This window comes from Grammomys surdaster, unplaced genomic scaffold (genome assembly GCF_004785775.1).
Source record: "Grammomys surdaster isolate TR1022 unplaced genomic scaffold, NIH_TR_1.0 752, whole genome shotgun sequence".
Lineage (NCBI taxonomy): Eukaryota > Metazoa > Chordata > Mammalia > Rodentia > Muridae > Grammomys > Grammomys surdaster.
In genome coordinates, this window is record NW_021605171.1 from 5,581,839 (window position 1) to 5,604,023 (window position 22,185).

At 38.8% G+C, this 22,185-nt stretch overlaps 1 protein-coding gene across 1 annotated transcript in view; it reads right to left on the reverse strand.

Annotated features, from left to right (window-relative positions):
* Positions 1-21,269: 21,269 nt before the first annotated feature.
* Mmrn1 (multimerin 1) overlaps positions 21,270-22,185 on the reverse strand; it is a 44,044-nt gene continuing 43,128 nt past the window's right edge. Inside the window, exon 8 of the mRNA XM_028782460.1 lies at positions 21,270-21,995. Within this exon, the coding sequence (XP_028638293.1) occupies positions 21,574-21,995 (422 nt within the window). The 3' untranslated portion in view covers positions 21,270-21,573. The remainder of the gene's footprint in view (positions 21,996-22,185) is intronic.

Consider the following 22,185-nt stretch of genomic DNA (forward strand, 5'->3'; position numbering starts at 1 on the left):
ATATCCAGTCAGTTAGCCTATGTCTTTTTACTGGGAAATTGAGTCCATTGATGTTAAGAGATATTAAGGAGAGGAGATTGTTGCTTCCTGTTATTTTTGTTATTAGCAGTGGCATTGTTTGTGTGGCTATATTCTTTTGGATTTGTTGGAAGAGGATTACTTTCTTGCTCTTTCTAGGGTATAACTTCCCTCCTTGTATTGGAGCTTTCCTGCTATTATCCTTTGTAGTGCTGGGTTTCCAGAAAGATATTGTGTAAATTTAGTTTTTCGTGGAATATGTTGGTTTCTCTATCTATGGTAATTGAGAGTTTTGCTAGGTATATTAGCCTGGGCTGGCATTTGTGTTCTCTTAGGGTCTGTATGACATCTGTCCACGATCTTCTGGCTTTTATAGTATCTGGTGAGAAGTCTGGTGTAATTCTGATGGGTCTGCCTTTATATGTTACTTGGCCTTTTCCCCTTACTGCATTTAATATTCTTTCTTTGTTTTCTACATTTGGTGCTTTGATTATTATCTGACAGGAGGAATTTTTTTTCTGGTCTAGTCTATTTGGCATTCTGTAGACTTGTATGCTTATGGAGATCTCATTCCTTAGGTTAGGGAAGTTTTCTTCTATAATTTTGTTGAAGATATTTATTGGCCCTTTAATTCTGGAATCTTCATTCTCATCTATACCTATTATCCTTAGGTTTGGTCTTCTCATTGTGTCCTGGATTTCCTGGATGTCTTTGGTTAAGAACTTTTTGCATTTTGCATTTTCTTTGACTGTTGTGTCAGTATTTTCTATGGTATCTTCTGCACCTGAGATTCTGTCTTCTATTCTTGTATTCTGTTTGTGATGCTTGCATCTATGACTCCTGATTTCTTTCCTAGGTTTTCTATCTCCAATGTAGTCTCCTTTTGTGATTTATTTATTGTTTCTACTTTCATTTTTTATGTTCTGGATGGTTTTTTCAATTCCTTCACCTGTTTGGTTGTGTTCTCTTGTAATTCTTTCAGGGATTTTTGTGTTTCCTCTTTACGGGCTTCTACCTGTTTACCTGTGTTCTCCTCAATTTCTTTGAGAGTGTTATTTATGTTCATCTTTTTTTTTTTTTTTAACAGATCTTGCCTCGAGTTTATTTGTAAAAACAGCATAGGACACTGGTCATCTGCAAATAGTGTGTGGGTAGGTGTGTCACGGCAGTCCATCGGTCTTCACATTGGCAGGAGCCTTTTCTATGGGGCCTTCACAGGGGCCTGGGCACCTTTGGGAGCCTGGGCTGGAGCTTTGGCCTGGGCTTTGGTTTGAACCTTGGGCTTTGGTTGGCAGAGCCTACAACCCTTGGCCATGTAGCTTCGAATCCGCTTCCCAAGCTTGGGGTGAGCGATGAAAGCCAGGCGGCTGAGTTTGCCACTGGGGCCCTTTGGCATCTTGGGCTTGATGGCCTGAGGCTTCACAAGGGCCTTGATGGCCTCTGTGCGTGCACTCACTGCCTTTGCATTGTTGGCCTGCATCTTCTTCAGGCCTTTCTTGTTGTGCTTCTTGGCAAAGCGCATGTTCCTCAAGAACTTGGGGTCAACCCCCTTAAGAGACTCGTATCTTTGTGACCGGGGTTTCTTGATGCCATTTCTGTGCCATTTGCGGGACTGGTTGTGTGTGGTGTGGTTCTTGGACTTGGCCATGTCTGCACAGTAACCCCCGGCTTCCACAGCGCCTGGGACCGGAAGCATTTATGTCCATCTTAAAGTCCTCTATCCTCATCATTAGAAGTGATTTTAAATCTGACTCTTGCTTTCCTGGTAATATGGGGAATTCAGGACTTTCTAATGTGGGAGAAGTGGGTTCTGATGATGCCAAGTACCCTGGGTTGCTGGTGCTTATGTTCTTGTGCTTGCCTTTCACCATCTGGATCTCCTTAATACTACATGCGCCGTCTCTGACTGGAGCCTGTTTTTCCTATTATCTTGGTTGTGTCAGAACTGTTTGGGGTGGGTGTTGCTGCTGGGGTTACAGCTGAGGCTCAAGATCTGGTCAGTGCTCTTGGGCACAGACTGGAAGGAACCAGTGCTCTGGGCCAGAATTCCTGGGTCCCAGTAGGTCCAGTTACTCCCTGTTTGGGGCAGGTGTTGCTGTCTCCTTACCTAAGATACTGCCCAGGTTAGAGCTCCTGGGAGTCCCACTTCCTCTGGATTTTGTGAGATTGGGTGCAGAGCTTCTGCCTGGGATCTGCTCAGTGCTCGGGCCCAAACAGGAAGCCTTTTTTTTTTTTTTAAATTGATATGCGTGATTTCATTAACCTTGATTATTCCTGATACTCTTTCTTCTGTTTGGGAAAATTTATTGATGATTCTTTTCATCCATATTTAATCCATTGAGTTTTTATTCCTAATAGTTTATTAATTTGTTTTTACAAAATCTTAATTTCCTCCTTTTCTTTATGTTGCTGACTTATTTTTTATACATATCATTAATGTTCTCACCCATCTCTTTTATGCTGCACACTTCCTAGAACTTGGACTTAATTCATCTTGTTAGTTTGTACTCTGTCACATTCATTATTTTCTTTCCTACTAACTTTGAAATATCTTTCATGTTCCTTCTGCCAACATCGTTTGCTATAGTTGCTGAAGATGTGTAGTAGTTGGGAAGAATCTTGCTCCCTTTCTGCTTCATGATTGTTTGTGGGTTGTGACTCACACATCTGTGGATCTTTCTTTAGTTTCATTGGGATCTTCTTACTGGACAGACTGGTTTTAAGGGCCCATCCTCCAAAAGCACTCACAAGGAAGAAAACAGCCTTCTTGAGTTTGTTTGTCATGTAGTTTCCTGGAGATCCTAAGTGGTAACAGCCACTCTGAAAGCGAAGGTCTCCTTTAGCCGTCATCAGCTGTGATGTAACAAGGCTGCCATTTTCTGCTGCAGGTCAGCGATAGACCTTCGTGTGTATCAATTATGTGTGTAATAACATAAATAAAATTTTTAGAGTTGCCATTAACTCAGTGCAGAGATTCATTTTATGTATAAAATGCCTTAGTCTATATGAACATGTTCTAGATGCATTTTGTGCCTTAGTGGCTAGGACAGTCATGGGGAAATCATGAAACCCCATCTCAAATGATTTTTGCACAGCACTTTCTGGAAAACTAAACTGCTTAGGGGTTAATATTGGCAATCTCCACATCATGAACCTGACATCCTCCACAATTACTGTTAGAAGTAAGCTTGGGAACATCTTCCTGTGTGGTATTCAAATTGGAGTTTACAATCTAACATTTTCTTCTTGCCATGATAAATAAAGGACATTTGACAAACAGCAGGAAGACCACAGAAGTCATGTGTGTGTGTGTGTGTGGGGATAATATTACAGAAAATAAATTAATGTGAAAATAGCAAAAATAAATTAGCAGCAATGCATATGCTTCAAAATTGAAAAAACTTTTGACATTTACCAATTCTTATGTCCACTAAATAAGAGACAGGGAAAGCACCAGGCACTACCCCATATTGTCTTTCTGTTTCTATTGCTAGTAGAATTGGATCACTGACCTTTGTCTAAATTCTAAATGCAATTAAAAATTGGTTTTCTAACAGAGACAAGAAACATGCAATAATTAAAATGGTGGGAGGGTCTTCTGTTTCTATTTGTTATTCATTTGTTTTTTTGTTGGTTGATTGTTCAGATAGGATCTTGCTATGAGACCCTGGCTGTTCCTGATTTCCATATCTTCTTATATCTGGCTCCTAGACACTAGGCTTGTTGGTGTACCACCAAGTCTGACTTCTAGTCTCATGGATACTTTTTAGTACCTGATGATAACAAGAGTCTCTGGGAGCTTTAAAGCCTGTGAAATACAGGAAAATAGCCCACTGCAGGGTTTTGTTTGTTTTTGAGACAGGTTTTCTCTGTGTAGCCCTGGCTGACCTGGAACCATAGATCAACTCTGTATAGACCAGACTGGTCTTGACTTAAATGATCCACCTGTCTTCTTGGCTTCTGAGTTCAGAGATTAAAGACATGGACCGCCATACTTAAAGACTATTTCAATTTTATCCTCCTTTAATTTACTGATATTTTCGGCATTATCAAAGTAATTTAGTAGTGTAAAAAAATGGACATGAGAACTTTCTTTTTACTGGTTTTCATTGACGAAGCAGAAATGTTTTCCTTTATATAAAGATAGTTATGTGCTGATGCTTCACTGGCCTTTCCCAGAGTTTATTGCCACTTATGGCTTAGGTTCTAGACTAGTCTGTCATAAAACAAAAATGAAGTTTGATGAGTAATTTCCGAACTGCTACCTTTTTCTGAGAGGAGGAACTGGGCGACACTATTTTCCAGTATCTTATTTGTTTAAAAAGGAACATGAGTTGAGGTGTAAGGGTTATCTTGGGGTGCAGAGAAAAGAAAAGAAATAGGGCAGGTCTGGTGAAGCATGCCTTTATTCCCAGCTCTTAGGAGGCAGAGGGAAGAAAATCTCTATGAATTCAAGGTTAGCATAGTCTACATAGTATGTCTGAAAAACATCTTCATTGATGTAACATGGTTCTTCCTCAATAATACTCTAAGTTCAATTTTTTCTAAAATTTTATCACAATTATAATGAATATTATGTCATAAAATATTAATATGATTTTTAAAAAATCAAATAATTTTATATATTTTTAATATTTGAAATCTAATATTTATGTCATAGTTTATGTTTATTCTTACAATTCTAAATAGAATGTTGTATTTATTTAATATGAAAAAGACAAGTAGAATTCTAAATTTTGAAATGACAATATTTTTTCCTTCAGTTTGTTCTAGTTGAGGTTATAACACCTTTTAACAGCAAAAGTAGCTGAGAAATCCTATGTACACAACTGGTTTTAAGTACAGAGATTTTAAATTGCAAGGTGTCAGATATAGTGTATATTTGTATAAGAACTTGCTGAGGATAAAAGACATATGCTATCTTTTGTTAATTTCTTTATTAATATTTATCTTGTTTGTCTCTTTGTTATGATTGATTATTGTTGTTATTGTTAAAATCATCACCTATATCACAATGAAAGCAGCATCCCATTTCCAATTTACTCTTCTCAAATACATTGATTAGCAGTGGCTTGGCTAAACATGCTTGCCTTTTCAGTGACATTCTTTCATTCAAAATATCTTCTTCTAGTGAATAACTGTAAAATAACCAGCAAGGTCATAGGTGACCTTTGACTAAAGCAACCATGTAGAAATCCCTGTGGATGGACTTTAGTAGTCTATGATTTACCTAGACCATAGGCTTATATGGAAAAAAAAAAACAAGCTTCAGAAGCTTGCTAAAAACACAAATGAAAATTATTTTAGTGTTTTATAATTTGTTTCATACCTAAATAAAATACTTCCTGCTATGCTTCTTATATTTGCATCAAGTGAACATGGCAACAATTCTATCTCAAATAAAATCTCTTTGGCATTAGGAAAAAATATTCTATTAGATAATACATTGGAATTTATAGTTCTGAGATGCCACGTCCTGAAACTCATATTATGTATGTACATAACTATTCTGAGATTGTTTAAAATATCTGTTGCTGTCATCGTTAAGTGAAACATTTGAGAAATACCAAAATACAAATACATCAAAAGTGTTGTAGATGTGCCAAGCAAATGCTGTGTGCTTGCTGATTAATTTAATCTTGCAAAGCTTTGAGTTAGACTCATTTAATTATTATTCATTTTGTAGAAGATGAAGCATAGGCTGAGATTAAAAAAAAAAAAAAAAGCACAGGTCACAGCAGGTTAAGGCAGAGCCAGGGGGTGGACTCAACAGTCTTATTTGAAACACTATATGTTCCACTTCAAACAAACAGTTTAATTAATTTAGGAATTAGTTTAATTAATTCTTTTCCAGTTTGCTGGAGTGAGGACAGAATTTTTACGCTATGAGCCAAGGTCTTGCTATGGAGCTTAGACAGTTCTGAGCTGCCAGTATTCCTGCCTAAGCTTGAGCGCGGGAGAGCAGTCAAGTGTTATTGACAAAGAGAGAGGATGTTTTCAGTGAGACATCTAAAAATTCTTGAATTAAAGAAATGAATCAAGAAAGGTTACTGAAGCATCTTAATACTGAGCTAATTACGGTTTAAAATGATTTTCTTCTTGACAGTTTATGGCTGCACTGGTGCTTCCATGGTCTACTGACCTCATCATAGTAACATTTGTGGTTAGTATAGTACATAAAGTGTCTGTGACTACAATAAAACTGGTTGTAGAGGAAGCAGAAAAGCAGATAAAATGATTTTTATTGGGTTGGTTTCAGGTAGCTCTGGCTGTCCTGAAACTCACTATATAGAGTTTAAATTTTTATGTAAGAATTTCTTTTAGCTTTCAACAGTGACATTTCTGTTCATTATTCTCATACTGGGAATTGAAACCAGGGCCCTCACATGTTGGCGAGCACTCTTCCACTGAGCTATGCACCCAGCATAGCAACAGTATTTTAATATTTTCTTGTGGTTATGCCTTTTTTTTCCACTCCTGTAGGATTGGTTTCATATGAAACAAAAATAAAGAATTAATATAGGACCTAAAGCTCAAGATAAATTTCCTGTTGCATGTTCTTGTTTAAATATCTTTGCTTCCTGTGTTAGCCTTGAGTCAGCCATTGTTGCCCAAGATAAAAGATGCATCTAACTTTAGAAGTGTCCAGCATTACAAAATTAATTGAATTGATTAGTAAACAGGGAATGACAGGGTATTGCACAGTCCTAGGGACTATTCTATCAACAAATAATAGCATGGTTAACTGTTTCTGTATTCTTATAATCTAAGCTATGTGATTTTTCCGGGCAATATCTGCTTAAAATAATTTGTTACTTTCTCTGTAATGTGCCTTCGTTATATACACTGTAAATAGATCTCTAGAATACTTTTTCACACCTTTATCTTCTAAGTCAAATCTTTAGTTAGAAAAAACATGGTTTCCTATGTGTTGACCTTGTAAACTGCTTAAAGTATGCTCTGTGTCTGTGAACTTCCTACCAAATAAACAGAAAAGGTTACAATTACTGGTTATGCAATTCTTTTTTCCCCTATAGCAGATATGTCCTATGAATATATTAAATGCCAATTTTTTTAATTAGGAAAAGTAACAAATAGGTGTTCAGAAACACCTATTTCTTGTTAAATCTTTTCTTGTTAAAATTTCAGCCCGTTGTAAAGCAGATTGGTTATTTAGAGGGTCTATAAATTGTCCTTCATTCAAAAATCTGGATCTTTAGTCATGTTATTTTAATCGCTATAGGTTGTAAATTTGAAATGAAATAACATGAAGGGAGGCTGTAACAGATGTTCTGCCAGCACATTGACTTCAGTGCAGACTCTGTACATTCATCATGCTTAATCGTCATCAACCGACATGCACTGATTTGCAGTAGCATGAGCGCTGCAAATTCAAAAGGCATCGAACACAGGACGCAAAAGCACGGTCTTTTAAAGTAGGTTTTAACAGTGGAATTTACTCTGCTGACTTCTGTCTCCTGATTGTCACTGTATAATTTTCAATTACATTTTTTTTATAGAAGTCACTATTATTGTGCTCTGTACTTATAGGTTTTATTTTTTTTCCCTTTAAAAAATATTGGTCATTCATGTATATTTGTACATGACAAAAATCTCACCTCAGTAAAAGTAAATGTCTTCTCTGTTAGGCTAGATTTCATTTTTAAAACCAGATCTGTAAAAAAAAAATGCCATTATTGTTGTTGCTTTAAAAAAAACACTCCTCAAATAATGATTTAATTAATTTGTCTAGATAGTTACAGATACTATGGAAACAGGCCCCTCACTTTTATAAACAAAGCACAATTTAGAGACATTCCACATTATATTCAATTGAGACTAGTTTTACAGCTATTGTAGTCGTTCTTACATATGTTCTGGATCAGTATTGGGCACTTACAAATATGAGTCAAACTTATGAGGGGTTAGGGGATGACAGGGTTGTATAATCTGCACACTTTCTGAAGGAAGCCGTATGAAATCATGTGTGAGTCACAAATGGTGGGACAGAGAAAAGACTCAGAAGGTGAGAGACAGAAGTCAAGTGCAATACAGACATGACTGCGAGTGGGGACCGATAGAAGAAAGGAGAGCAGAGAGGTAGAAGAAAGGAAGGGAGGGGAGAGAAGGAGAGAGCAGGTAAAGAGCAGGAGGAAGATAGACAAGTGTGTGTGTGTGTGTGTGTGTGTGTGATTTGGAGGGATTACAGAGAAACAGGACAGAGCAAATGAAGGTCTAGACCTCCCTTTCCCAAGTAAGGCCAGAGTTGTAAGCATGGAGAAGCTGCAGAGCAGGGGGATCTTCCTACCCTGTCTTAGGCTGGCTGTCACAAAAAGAGAGGAGTCAAAAGGTTCTTGTCAGTGAAACCTGTAGAAGATCCTTTAGGTCTGGAAGACTCTTAGGTTCTACAAATGTATTTTGTCTGGGCCTCATGGCTACTGGCTATGTGGTTCCTAAATATCAATGGCAGTTTGAGAAGCAACCAGCAAAATTCAGAAATCACACAGAAACACAGGCTGGTGAATGTGGAAGGCAAGATAAGAAAAAAGATGTGGGAAAGAAAAGAGAATTGCCCTTCATTTTTCTGCTTTTCCACTGACATGCTAAGAAAGCTACTCTGAGATGCTATCACTCCTGGGCTCCTCTTCTGGTCCCTCAGACTGTTTCAGGAAAGAAAGTATAAGAGCTTCTCTTAGCTGAAGGCAGAGAAGGATAGAGCATGCCTCTAACACAGCGTGGAGTTGAGCAAGTATCTTGTCTTCTGGGAATCTTCCCCCAACTATCTACTTATTCATGCATTTTTCCATGAACATTCCACCTTCTCCAAGAACAGATGCATGCTGAGATCATACATTTTTCTATAGATAGAAATTTGTTTCCTTTTGTCTTTTCAGAAGATTTTTTTTAAATGAGAAGTATATGTTGGGGATATTTCCTCATTAATACTTATGAAACTGTGTTCTGGCTAAATTAAGTCAATATGAATTTGGCTTAAAACAACAATTCTCAGTAATGTGTTGTTAGCCAAGACAGGTAAGATGTCATATAACATTGTCTTTATTATTAGCACTCAGGGGACACACGAAAGGTGCCTTTTCTTAGCTTCCCTCATATATCCAGCAACAAGGCTGGCTCTGTTATTGATACTACTCCAGCTTCAGCCACCCGTGTTTTCTGCTTTAAGGGGCTGCTGTTTCAGGGTCTAATGAATGTGTTGAACAATTCACCAGCAATATTTTTAAAGCAGGAAATCATTAAAAGAAACTTTATGGTAACAACAAATTTTCTCATGTTAGACAAATTGCATATACATATACATGTACATGTACATACACATACACATACACATACACATACATATACATATATATATATAGTGGTAAACGGGGATGGAGTGACAGGAAGTCTGAAGCTGAAGCAGTCCTCTGCCTTTCAGCCTGTTTTATGACATCACTACTAAGCCAATCAGAGTAGCAGTTCCACAAAGTCCAAAGGACAGTGTCAGACTTGCAGATGGAGTGAGCCACAGCAATGAAAACTTCCTCTTCCAGCTGGCGTGGTGGCACATGCTCATTGTTTCAGTATGTTAAAGGTTGAAGAAGGAGGATTGCGGAAAGTTTGAGGCCATATGGAGCTATACAGTGAGCTCCAGTATGCACTATGCTATATGTGCAGACTCTTAGAGAGTTCCTGCACTAGTCTCTATCATTTGGCTGGAGGAAAGTTGACAAACTGGCCCCAGCATTTCTATTCCAGTGATATTCACTCTTTCATACCACCTCAGAATGGATTTGGCCGCAATCTCAATCTCAATACTGATCAACTGCCTTTTTCTCTCCTCCTTCCTTTTTCTTTTCATGGCTACCCTTGTATTTTTCCCACTCTGCCTCTACTTTCCCTCTGTAAATGTTCTGCTTGTGATAGGAGAGTGGAGGCTTGAGATTGCAGCATCAAGAACACCTTTAGCTGTCTAGGTACAAGAAAGCTTATTATTGCCAGGTAACAACAACAGAAACAACAACAACAACAACAAAGTTTGGCAAAATTGAATTCTGCAGAATTATCTACATGGAAAGGAGTCATAAGTAGGGACAACTCTGATGCTCACTAAGATCCTATTCCCCAGTTGGTAATTGATCCTCAGTGAAGAAGACATGAGCCAATTATTGGGCAGAAGGAATAGGCAGGACTTCATGTCCCTGGAGCATAAGAGACAGATGCAAGAGAGAAAGAGAGTGCACCATGCTTTGGAGGGAGAAAAGCCAAGCAGCCATGGGAGGTCTCAAGAGGAGTAGTGGCCTGTGGTCTCTCCTGTGGGCAGGTGGTCAGGAGTGTTTAGCAGGACTAGATGTATAATAATATAAATAAGGGCACACTTCTCCAGGCAGGAGATAGTAGTGCCAGGCAATTGTGTCCGAAGGCAAGTCAAAAATGAGCAACCTGTGTGTGTATCTTTCATCTGTAGATTCAAGGGAAGCTGGGTCAGGGCTGGTAGCGAGGCCCATTCCTTGTGCTTAGGCAGGGTAGGGAAGCTACATGCAATAAATATTATGGAGTCTTTTGCCTTTTGAGCACAGCTTGCTCACAGGCCACTTATCAGGTAATGTGTGCATTGGCAGACATGACACAACTTATTGATAATACTACAAGAATACAGTAAGGTCACAGCTGCAGGATACAGTAACTGTTAGGATGCAAAATGAAAGCACAAAACAATCTGCTTTCTTAGTAACAGTCTTGAATTTCTATTAAGGAGGACAACAGAATAGCTGAAATGTATTATATGTATCATATGTAGATTAAGAAAAATTAGGAGGTTTCAGAATTGTGAATTCAAATGTCTTTCCATTACAGTGAATAAATTGAACTTTCCTAGGAAATTTTTTTCATAGTTTGATAAACTTCTGAACATTTACCTACAAATTACAAAAGTTTTATTCATGATTTGTGATATTTATTCTTGACACTCACTCTCTGCCTATTCTCTGTGTATGGCTGGTGATTTCAATGTTTTCCTCTTAGCCATAAAATGAAAAACTTCATTGACATGTCCTTGTGCCATCTGTAATGCTGCATGATCGTCTTATTGCTCTTTAGACCCAAGAATAGAATAGGTCTTTAAATAGCAAGAGGTATTTAACTCGTGTCTCTTACATTTGGACCACAACTTGTCCTTAAATGCCCAAAGTGCTGTTAGTAAACTTGGGTATATTGTTCATGATATTCTTCTTTCCCAGACATATGTTGTGCTTACAATACATCACATCGGAAGAAAAAGAGCCTAAGTTATACAGAAATGCAACAGTCACCTTTCTTACTGCTTCCTTTGTTGTATGGTAGAGAGTTGCTAAATTGCTCTTAGCACAGAACCTGTGACATGGAAAAATCCAGTGATGATCCATTAGTATTTCAACTATTTACAAGAAATAGAGTTCATGAAACAGAATCATGATTTAAGCATTTAAGAGCAATGCTCAGAAAGGGCAATGAAAGTCACATTAAAAGGCATGAGATCTCTGGAGGGCCTTTGCATTTCTTCTACAGAATAATTTCCATACTATTTAACTGCTCATCAGCAGGAGTAAAGGGTTATAAAAATTAATTAAATAGCAAATCTGCAGAGAAATAGGTATAACAGATAGCTGCAAAGTGGACAATACAGAAGTCTTTGTGAGACATTCTTCGCTATAGCAAGAATATTCTGATAAGCCACAAAACTTGGTTTATGTCAATAGATTGAAGAGATTAGCACAAGAAAGGCACATGATTTTGGCACATGCATAACTAATGCTAAATGGCTTTGTCCAAGTTTAATATTTTCCCCATAAATTATGCATCTAGCTCATGTTATATCACATTAGAGATGGCTAGTTAAGAGAAGTGTTTCCCTACATACAGTTTCTGGTAACTGTTTTTAATTCTCAATCCACTTATATTTTTCATATGGATAATAAAATAGATAAGCAGTGTTCTTTATACATTTAGTGTGCAATTAAGAGGTTGGTCAGAAGGCATAAATGAGAAATAAATTATAAAAACAGAAAAAAGTTAAGAATTATTGTCATTGTTGGTAATCTAGTCTAAATGTACTTCAATAGTAGTGACAGTAACAGACTTGAACAATCCCGAGAAGTCACATTCTCTGGGGCTGTATGGTGTGATATTTTCACTGTTAAGTGAAGTTGCTATATATTTTAAATCTACTTTAAGTCCTCAAAAGGAAATGGGAGTAACATAATTGAATTCACACATTGAAAATACACCAACCCCTAGATCATGTCACTTAGCATTTTCGGTGGGAGTAGCGTAGGATTGTGTCAATCCAAGTAATGAGGAACTCTGTTACACCCAGAGTGTAGTATGTGCGAACAGTTCACAACTGAGAACAGGATTTTAGAGCACCATCCTTAATACTGCTGTATTGGAAACCTGGTCCTAGGAATGACATGCTTGCTCCCCTCAGAACGTTGTGTATTAAAACTTCACTACAAAAGAATGAGATTGGAGATAAAGTCTTTAGGATGAAATTTGATTTCGAGGAGATCATACATACGAGGCCTCCATTACAAGAGAAAGGCCTTAGTGTGAGAGAATGACAAGGGTCTCATTATGTGTGTTTGGTTGGCCTGCAACTCATTATGTAATCCAGGCTGGCCTTGAACTTGAGATCTTCTGTCTCAGCCTCCCAAGTGCTATCATTACTTGTGCATACCATCACACCTTGCTAGGCTGTGCCCTTCTAATAGAAAGTTCTTTAATCTACATCTTTTCCATGGAAAGACACCCTGAAAAGAATTCAGAAAGTCAAGGAACATCCCTTATCAGACATCAAGTCTGTAGGCACCTTCTAACCATACAGAATTGGAGAAATATATGCTGTTTAAACCTAGAAGATAATAGTATTTCCTTAGCGCAGCTGAAACTAAGACAATTGGTATCTGGAAAATATTTTATTCAAACCTGGGCTTTATGGTCTGGTTTAGTGGCACATACCTAGCTGGATGCCCCAGTGTGGAGGAATTTGAGGGCGAGGGGGTAGGAATGGGTGGGGGCACATCCCTATAGAAGCAGGGGGAGTGGGGATAGGATGGGGGTTTCTGGCTGTGTGTGGGGAAATAGGGAAAGGGGATAACATCTGAAAAGTAAATATCCAATAAAAAAGAGGGTGTGGCAAGAGATAACTAGCTTGAGGCAAGTCTCGGATAGATTGTGGACGGGTCTCTGAAGATCAAATATGAAGCAAAAGTGAAAACAAAACAAAACTATCACAACTACCACCAACAAAATATCCCACAGGCAAATACCTGGACTTTCACAACCTATGAAGGGAATCATATGTAAATCATAAAACCTCACAAATTTGGACTTTTTCCAGAGTTTTTGTATTCAGTTGGCTTGCCAACTTAGAGAAATGAATGCAAATTCACCGTGTTGGATTGTAGCAGGGTTCGTGGAGAATTCTCAATAAGCTTTGGTAAAGGTACCGAAGAATGGTGCTTAATAACCTCCCTAGGACTGATGCAGCCTGTGTGCGAAGCCCAGGAGAGCCACTTGACTAAATATCACATGCCAGCGCAAGGCAGCCCTATATTTCACTTTAATGTGTCTCTCGTGTACCCCATGATAACAGATGGGAGGCAAATGCTTTTGATTGATGACATTTTTGCTACATTTAAAATTGGCTTTGATCATGACAGGATGTTGCTCACTATTTTTCTAGCCTGAGGAAGGACACACTAATAAAATAGTAGCTTTCATTGAAGGAGCTGAGGGAACCCCCTATTATGTTCACAATCAGCTGAGAGTGTAAGATAAAGCTTGTATATTGCATATGCATGTGTAATTTAACAGAACTCATAACAGTTAATAATAAATGAGTGATAATTTGTTATATAGAAGTGATAGGAAATATATTATATACATAAATAATATGTACATATAATAAAATGACATTTTCATAAATGAAGTATATAAGACATAAAATGTATGTTTGCATAATTTAACTGAGTATTTACAATTATAAATTAGAATTCTTTGGAATAGTATATTTTTTGAACAAATGATCAAGACAATACAAGATTAAACAGACAACCCCCCAAAAAAATTGCATGCCATATTTGAATCATTTGTTAATATCCAAATAAAAGTAGCTCATTCTTCTGAAATGAGATGTTTCTCCTTTGCATTGGTAGAATAGTGAGAGAAAGAATATATTCAGGCACAACTGGCTTTTACAAACACTTTTTGTTTAATTAATTAATTAATTGACTAATTAATTAATTAATTAATTAATTAAATGTATATATGTATGTGTGCCTGAGTGCATTCAGGACCCCTCAGAAGAGAACATCAAATCACCTAGGGAAGAGATTATGTAGGTAATTTCGAGCTGCCATGTGGGTTCTGTGAACTGAACCAGATCCTCTACAAGATCAAAAAGCGCTCTTTACTGAAGGGCCATCTCTCTAGTCCCAGGGGTTTAAACTATGAAATCTCAACTTCCTGGACTATAAGTTTGGTCAAAGACACAGAAGAAAGAGGAGTCCCTAAGAAGATTAACTTTTGTTCTTCAGGAACATGAATGAAGTGGTAATCTGCATCCTGACTATGGGAATATCAACTCAAAACATGTTTGTACTGGCTCACATGATATTTGCTTATACATTGTTATAGATAGTTTTTAATCTCCATCATATTATCTATTAAGTATGGATGAGACAACGGTGTCAGAAATTAGTATCTTGAAAATTCTATAGAGCTTGCTGAGTGGAATGGCACAAGGAGTTCTCTGTGACTGACTCTGCAGAAGGAGGAGGAAGAAGCCCACCGTCTCCTTAGGAGAACTCAACCCTGTTGGGATGACCCACTCATATTGTGTTTTCAAAGTATGTGGTTTTGTTTGCAATTAAAGTGGGTAGCACTGGGCTAGCAGGGTATGTAAATGTCACCTTCTCACCTGCCTTTGAAAGTAAGGCAGGCTGGTGTGGGGAAGGTCACCTTTCCCAGGTAGATTTCAAAACCAACTAGTAGAGTAAGGAATGTGGCTTTTTGCATAATAAAGAACCAGTGGCAGCCACTGTTGGGGTAGGGGGGGCAAGAGCGAGATTGAGGGAGGGACGGAGGGAGGGAGGGAGGGAGAGAAGGAGGGAGGGAGAGGGGGAGAGGCAATGGCAGAAAGTTGCTTTAAATTATACTTGTTAACTTTCAAAACACAACGTAGCAAGTTCAAGCAACTTAAAGTTGTACTACCTATTAGGTCTACGTGACATTGCTTTCTTTATATTCCACAAATATGTATACAACAATTAATGTTAGTCATTAAAATGCCAAGTCCCCCAAACCTAGCTAACGCTACATGTCAGTTATTTAATTAGAAAACTCATGGCTCAACTGGTTCTCAAATGAGTGTCTTTGAATGTTTTCCTTCCTTGCTTTGCAATCCAGAACAGAGCATTGGCACTACTGACAGGGACACTGACAGCTCAAGTGGAAAGAGAAAGTATATTTACTCTCTACTTGAAGAACCAAAGTAAACAGCATTTGAATTATGGTAAATATTTTAGTCAGGGACTACAGAAAGCATTCGACTTCTAAATGTTCTTAAAAATCACGGATTGAAGTTAGTGAAAAGTCACTGAAGCCTTCTGGGTTCAGCTTCTAGCTCACTCTTTCCCTGTAACCCCAGTCATCTCTGCGTGTGCCTGGGCCTCCATATGCACACATCTTCACTTGTAGGATTGCTAGTAGTTTGCAGTCTTCTACATAATTTTTTTTCAACATGGGTAGGCGCTGTCATGTGTCTGTCCTTGCATCAATTGGTATTTGTCCACTGTACGACTACATAGTTTTCTACTCATCTCTTTGACACCTGAGTGACATACTGTTTTGAGCTATCACCCATAAAAGTACTATAAACATTCATGTTTATTCCTGGTATTGATGTATGCTTTCAATTTTTGATAAATATGAAAACATTTCAAGTGTTTATTGATAGGTTATTTCCCTCATCAAAGCTTATTATGACTTTTCAAATGAAAATATCATTTTCATATAATAGATGATAGATTATTTTTTTCTGCCAGTGAAATCAGCCATTTCAAGTCATATTAGTTTATATTAAAGGTAGGTTTGTTAGGAAGCTGCTCTCAGGTGAGTTCACTGGCCCCAGGGGTTGAGGCCAGGGGACTTGTCACAGGGAGAGGCAGATGTCTAACCCAGATATGCTCAGTAGGTACTGATCCTCAATCCTGTCAGAGACCTGGGGAATATGGCATTTAAACTCTTAAACATAAGATGCTTAAAATGATGGAGACTCCCAAACCCTAACAGTGACACCCCCAAGATCTCCAAGAAGATATAGATATAACAAGAAAAGACTCCACCTGGACTGTGTTGTGATAATTCCTGAAAAATGCTGCTCCATTGCCTCACTTGCTGCTCAGGCCCAGCCTGAACTGTGGAGAAAGAGGGCATGCCTGGTGTTGCTTAAGACAAAGCAAGGTCAGTTTCCTATGTTCCTCCTACACAGGAAGGCCTCTCAGATTTGCTGGGCCTGACAGCCAAAGATTGATTCTACCCTGGGACCAGTGTCCTCAGTGAAGCCATCAACATCACAGGAACTTAGTGGGATAGGTGACTGGGTAATGGGTAAGTTTGTCATTTTAATTGATACATAGGTCATTTAGATTACAGTATATCCTTCTCAGGTCTCTGAGGAGTTTGAACCCAGTGACCAACCACCTGTATCTCATGGTAAATAATTGGATAGGGAAAGTTTATGTAAGGTCTGAGGATATGAAGGCTTCTGGGAAGGTGTTTGAGGGTCTAGGAAGGTGTTTTGAAGTTGGTAAATACAAGTTATGAAGTGTTTATCTTTGTAAACTAAAAAAGAATCCACTCAAATCCACCTCTTATTGGTCAAAATTGAGTCAAGATAATTATTGTCAGCTAACAAACAGCCTGCTTCTCTCCCCATCTGCCTACTCCTAGGGTGGGATCTATTTTCCTGGTCCTTGGAACCCCTATGCCTCCTCCAACTCCCAAGTCCCTGCGCCTGAGAGTTTCAAATGTACATCTAAGATTTTTTTTTCTCCCCAAACTCCTTATCTTCTGCCCCTAACATCCAGGTGTTCCCTCAGAACCTGTGTCCAGAAATTCTCCAAACCCATAGATGCTCCTGTCTACTCTCACAGAGGCTTCTATTGGGACTGCACTTTCCAAGCCACCAGAGGGTCCCACAGATCCTGGACAGCAGTGAAACAACCAGCTCTTCTCAGCATTTCAGCTTTTTGGCCACAGTCCCCCAAAAAGACAACCCACTGTCAGCAGGAAGTAGTCATAGACAATAGTCACTCCTTATTCATTTGTAATCCACAAAATGCTGAGATGTTTGGTTTGGTTTTAGACCCCAGGACAAAGGACTAAAGTGTATCTTTTACATATTAAAGCTGACCTGGCCTCCAGGTTCTTCCAGCATCCCTCAGTCCCTACCTGGCATACCCTGTATCAAAGAACCCTGAGCTTTCCAGCCCAGGGCTGGGCTTTTTCCCCCAGAGGCTCAGCTCTATATAATCCAGACATCTCTCTCTTTCTCTCCCTCTCCCTCTTTCTCCCCTTCCTCCTCTCTTTCTCTTCTCTCTCTATATGCATGCTCTTTCTCTTTTTCCCCCCTCTCCCCATGATGATTCCCCTTCCCCTAGTCTTTGTGATCAGTGAACCCATTTGAGAACAGCTTCCCAATAAACTTGTCTTTAATATAATCCAATCTGTCTTGAATTGGCTCATTTTACCTGCTAAGAAACAATTTATCTTCTATTATGTGAAAATGCTATTTTCATTTGAAAAGTTGTAAGATTTTATGAGGGTATGCGGAGTCGTTTTATATCAATGTGTTGGGTTAATGTCGGGGTCCCGTGTGTGCCCTGGCATGGGGCTAAGGCCACTGCTGGAGAGGCAAGACAGAGATGCGGAAAGTTTGACTGTATTCACCCCACTCAGACACTGGGCAGGTGTCCGGCTATGAGAAGTCACTGTGGGGGCACCGCTCTGGGGGTGGGGGAACACAGTCTGAGGTGAGGGGGAGCTAGCCTGGGGGGGGTGGTCCCCGTGCCTGTAGGGTGGCTGGGGACCTTCTGGTTCTCAGGCGAAGCTGAGGAAGAGCTGAGAACGAAGTGGGGCCTGTGGGCTAGACTGGCCCACGACTGAAGAGGAGAGTCCTTGGCTTGTCGTGCAGGTTTGGCTTGGCTTGGTCGTGGGTGGCTGGCTTCGGTTGGTGGGCGCCATGGCTGGGAACACCGGATCACCTGGGGTCTCCGGGGGTTTCTGGTCTGTACTCGACCAGAAACCAGGCTGCCTTTTAAGGTCCTCCATCAATGGACTATGGTTGGAAGAAATATTTATAGGTCAGCTTGTTAGTACTTATTGAAATTAAAAAAATAATAATAGTTTATCCTCTGTCCAGACGTTCATCTTTGTTGTACTGGAAAAATCTCTCAGTTTTAGTGTGTCTCTATTTCTTACGGGCAGAATAAGGAAGAAAAGTGATAATGTTTATTTAATAAATTAACAATTAATGGAGATATAACCATCAAAATTAATTCATAAGAAGGGACAGCAATAAAAAAATTTCTTATCATTTTTACCACTACTCATAAGAATATATTCAGAAATTCTTTTTCAAATATGAATAGGATATTATTCTCAAAATATTATTCTAAAAATAATCATAGTTAGCTTCGTTGCTAGTGACATGACACCTTCCTACATGACATGTGTTACTGTAGTCAATGAGACCCTCTGTGTATGAATATTCTTTGGAAGACAAGCAACACAGTAAGCATCTCAGAATCCATTCCACCATGTAGATTAGTACTTATCTTTTTAGAAATAGGAGTGGATCTCCATGTTTTACTTTTAGATACCTCAAAAAATATTAGTAGCCTTGAAGTCTATGAGGATGAATCTCCTTCACAGTCTGCTATAGTTCCTATCTCCCACTTCCCCAGTAACACTAAGAAGGAAAAGATCACAACCTTCCCTCCAGAGGATTTAATGTATCATATAGAAGGGTAGTTGGTGTCTGGGCTTGGTTGAGGCCTATTATGGGAAAGATGCATCTTTATAGTTAAAAGAATGAAATCTGAGTGCTACCTTTGGCCCTAGATAAAGACAGAACATTTTGTTATGCTACAAAGATTAGAATATTACATCTTGCTGTCTCCTTCTTTAAGAATTATTCCACATTGTCTGTGAATCACCTTGTTAGGAGATTCGTCAGAAAAGTGATTCAGGGAAGACATGCTAAGAAGATGGATGGAATAATTGTCTCATTAAAGGGATAATGTACTTAAATTTCCTCAAAGCTCCTTCTCCAATGCAGTTCTCATTCCTTTCCCCAGACCTTTCTGTGAGACTCTCAAAAGAAACTTGACCTTCTTTACACCACCCCTGTGAGGTAGACTCTACCCTTACTAATTGTAATCTTGCCACATGCTGACCACTGTGTAAAGGACCTCCCAGATCTGAGTTCATACCCACAAATTCCACTAAAACATCACAGATGCTTATTGTAAAAATCATGGGCATTACATATCTTTGAGACGCACACACCCATGCTCTTCATCTGCTCACCTTACTTTCTGCTGAGGTACCCGCCTCTCAAAACCCTCTTCATTATATCTATACCTAAAGATATTTAATAAAAATCCCAACTCTGTTAGCTATTCTTCTGAAAATGCAAGTGTCAAAGCTGAGAATCCTGGTTTGGTCTCACTGGAGGACCCTAAAACTCTCAGGGAAGTTCTGTGCCTCTTTTACTTGTATCCTAAATGCTGATCTTCTCTTTCTTGAATATTGATTAAAATCCAAGAAGGATTCACATTCAACTTGGGGTTTGCCACTCTTTCTCTGAAGACCTCTATTTTTTCCATCATGAAGTGGAAACTTCTAGTTAGTTTGGAAAGTCACTTACGTCAAATGACGGTTTGCTGGGGCACACAGGTGAAAGGATGTCCTGCTAAAGCAGACACATGAAAGAGTGATTTCCTGAAGCAGACACAGGTGAAAGGATGTTTTGATATAGCAAACACACGAACGGATGCTTGATGAAGGAGTATCAGTATGACACCATAGATAGTGGGAGAGGACTGGTCTCCAGCTGTTGAGTCATATTTGGTATTTGATACAGGACTGAACTACCCCCAAAGAATTATTGGTGGATGGTGGGCTAGAAGAGAAGCTGAGCCTTTACTAAAAGTAGGTTGCAAAATATTTATGCCTGCACATCCACTTCTGGACCTTCATTGCAGAACATACTGGTTTTCTTGAATCCTAGATCAAAAGGCATGGAGGACTGGGGAGATGGCCCAATAGTTAGAGTTTGATGGGCAAGAGTGAGGATCAGAGTTGGCTTCTCAAAATCCACAGGATGCTGGTTGGGTGTGGCTGCCTGTTTTTAATTCCAGTAGCAGAGGAGCCCCAACGCAAGCTGGCCAGACTGGCTATAGCCTACAGCTCTTGGTTTGATTGAGATGCCTGGCCTCAAAGAATAAGGTGGAAAAGTGATCAAGGGAAAATTCTAACACCAACCTGGGGTCTCCACATGGATGATTACACATGTGTAAAACCATTCATGTATAGATCTGCACAACATGCACACGCACACGCATGCACAGAGAGAGAGAGAGAGACCCAAGAACATGGTTTCTTTTCTTTCTTTTCTGTCTTTCTCTTCTCAGCAGTTGCCCAAATGTATAGTTGTTACTTTTTGCTCAAGATTTAAAGAAATGACAGTTGAGCTTCCTTCAGAGTCCATCTTTAAATCCCTTTATTATTAAGACCAAGAATACACAAAAGGAAACCCAAATTTCCCCACAATAGTATAGTAGAGGAATATGAATAAAAAAGTATTGTACTTGTCTTCATGCACATGCTATCTAATGGAGGCAGAGAAGTAACATACATAAAATTAGATGTAAAATGTTCAAATAGGCATCAGTTGTGTCTCCATTTTCCAATTTTACAAAGAGAATATTTAAGCATACATTATATTTATAATGTAACTTTCTTATTTTTGAACACAAATACAAATTTTTGTTTATAAAACCGATCAACTTAACAGTAAAGCAAAATTAAAAATTAAAAAAATGAGATTTTTTTCCTTTGAATTATTTATTTAAGTTTGTTATTTTAGGAAATTTTTTATAAGGTTATAAACAGTGAATATAACAAAATTTAAGTTTCTTTTGGGAAATCTGCTGTGACATTTTATCTACACTGGGAAGACTCACAGGGAAGGAGCACAGGGTGGCATGCATGGGAGGCAGGCACAATGCTTGGGGTAGTGGTCGCATTTGGTTTCTATGCCTCTGTGTCTCCTTAGGAGAGAGGATCCCTTTCTGCACAGGACAAATCATTTTGTGAAATAAACACTCAGGCTCTTCAGTGAGATATCTCATTTAGTGTAGAAATACCACAGTAGCACTGATGTGCATGCAAGGATACATAAAAAGGCAGAGAACGATGGAGTAGTGTCGAGAGTCTACCTCTCACACAAACTTAGGTGCGGTATAACAAGTACCCACTGAATGTGGTCACAGGGGGATATTTGACTGGGATTGTTCCTTTTACAAGTCGCAACCACACTTCCTGTCCATAATTTAATTCAAATAAGGCATCCCCAGTCAAAACTCTGTCACAGTGTATCTCATTGTCAATATTTTCAGATTCAAATCTAAGCTTGTCTACTCCATCCACCACAAAAAACCCCGAGATGTGAGCACTGAATGACTCAATAGTGTACTTGAATATGTACACTCCAAGGTATGGAATTCTGAACTTGCCAGTTCTTGGGTTATATGAGGCCCCATAATTGACACTTAGATCATTGAACAGGATAGGACCAGGTTCCGTCATTCCGTGAGTGTGAGATACGAAAAACGCCACCATTGGAGCGTATCTGTAAGATCCTTTGGAAAAATCTGTTCAGGAAAAAACATGACAGGAATTATTTTTCAGGGTTTTATCTTGTTTTTCTTGCTTTAGCTCTCATTTTATCTCAGTCGCACAGACTTAGCAGAAACATAAAGCTCTCTATCAAACTGAACGATGCCCATGTGTCTGGATGTCTGCCTCCACTGTAGGCTAAATGTGGAAACAGCAACTCTTCTG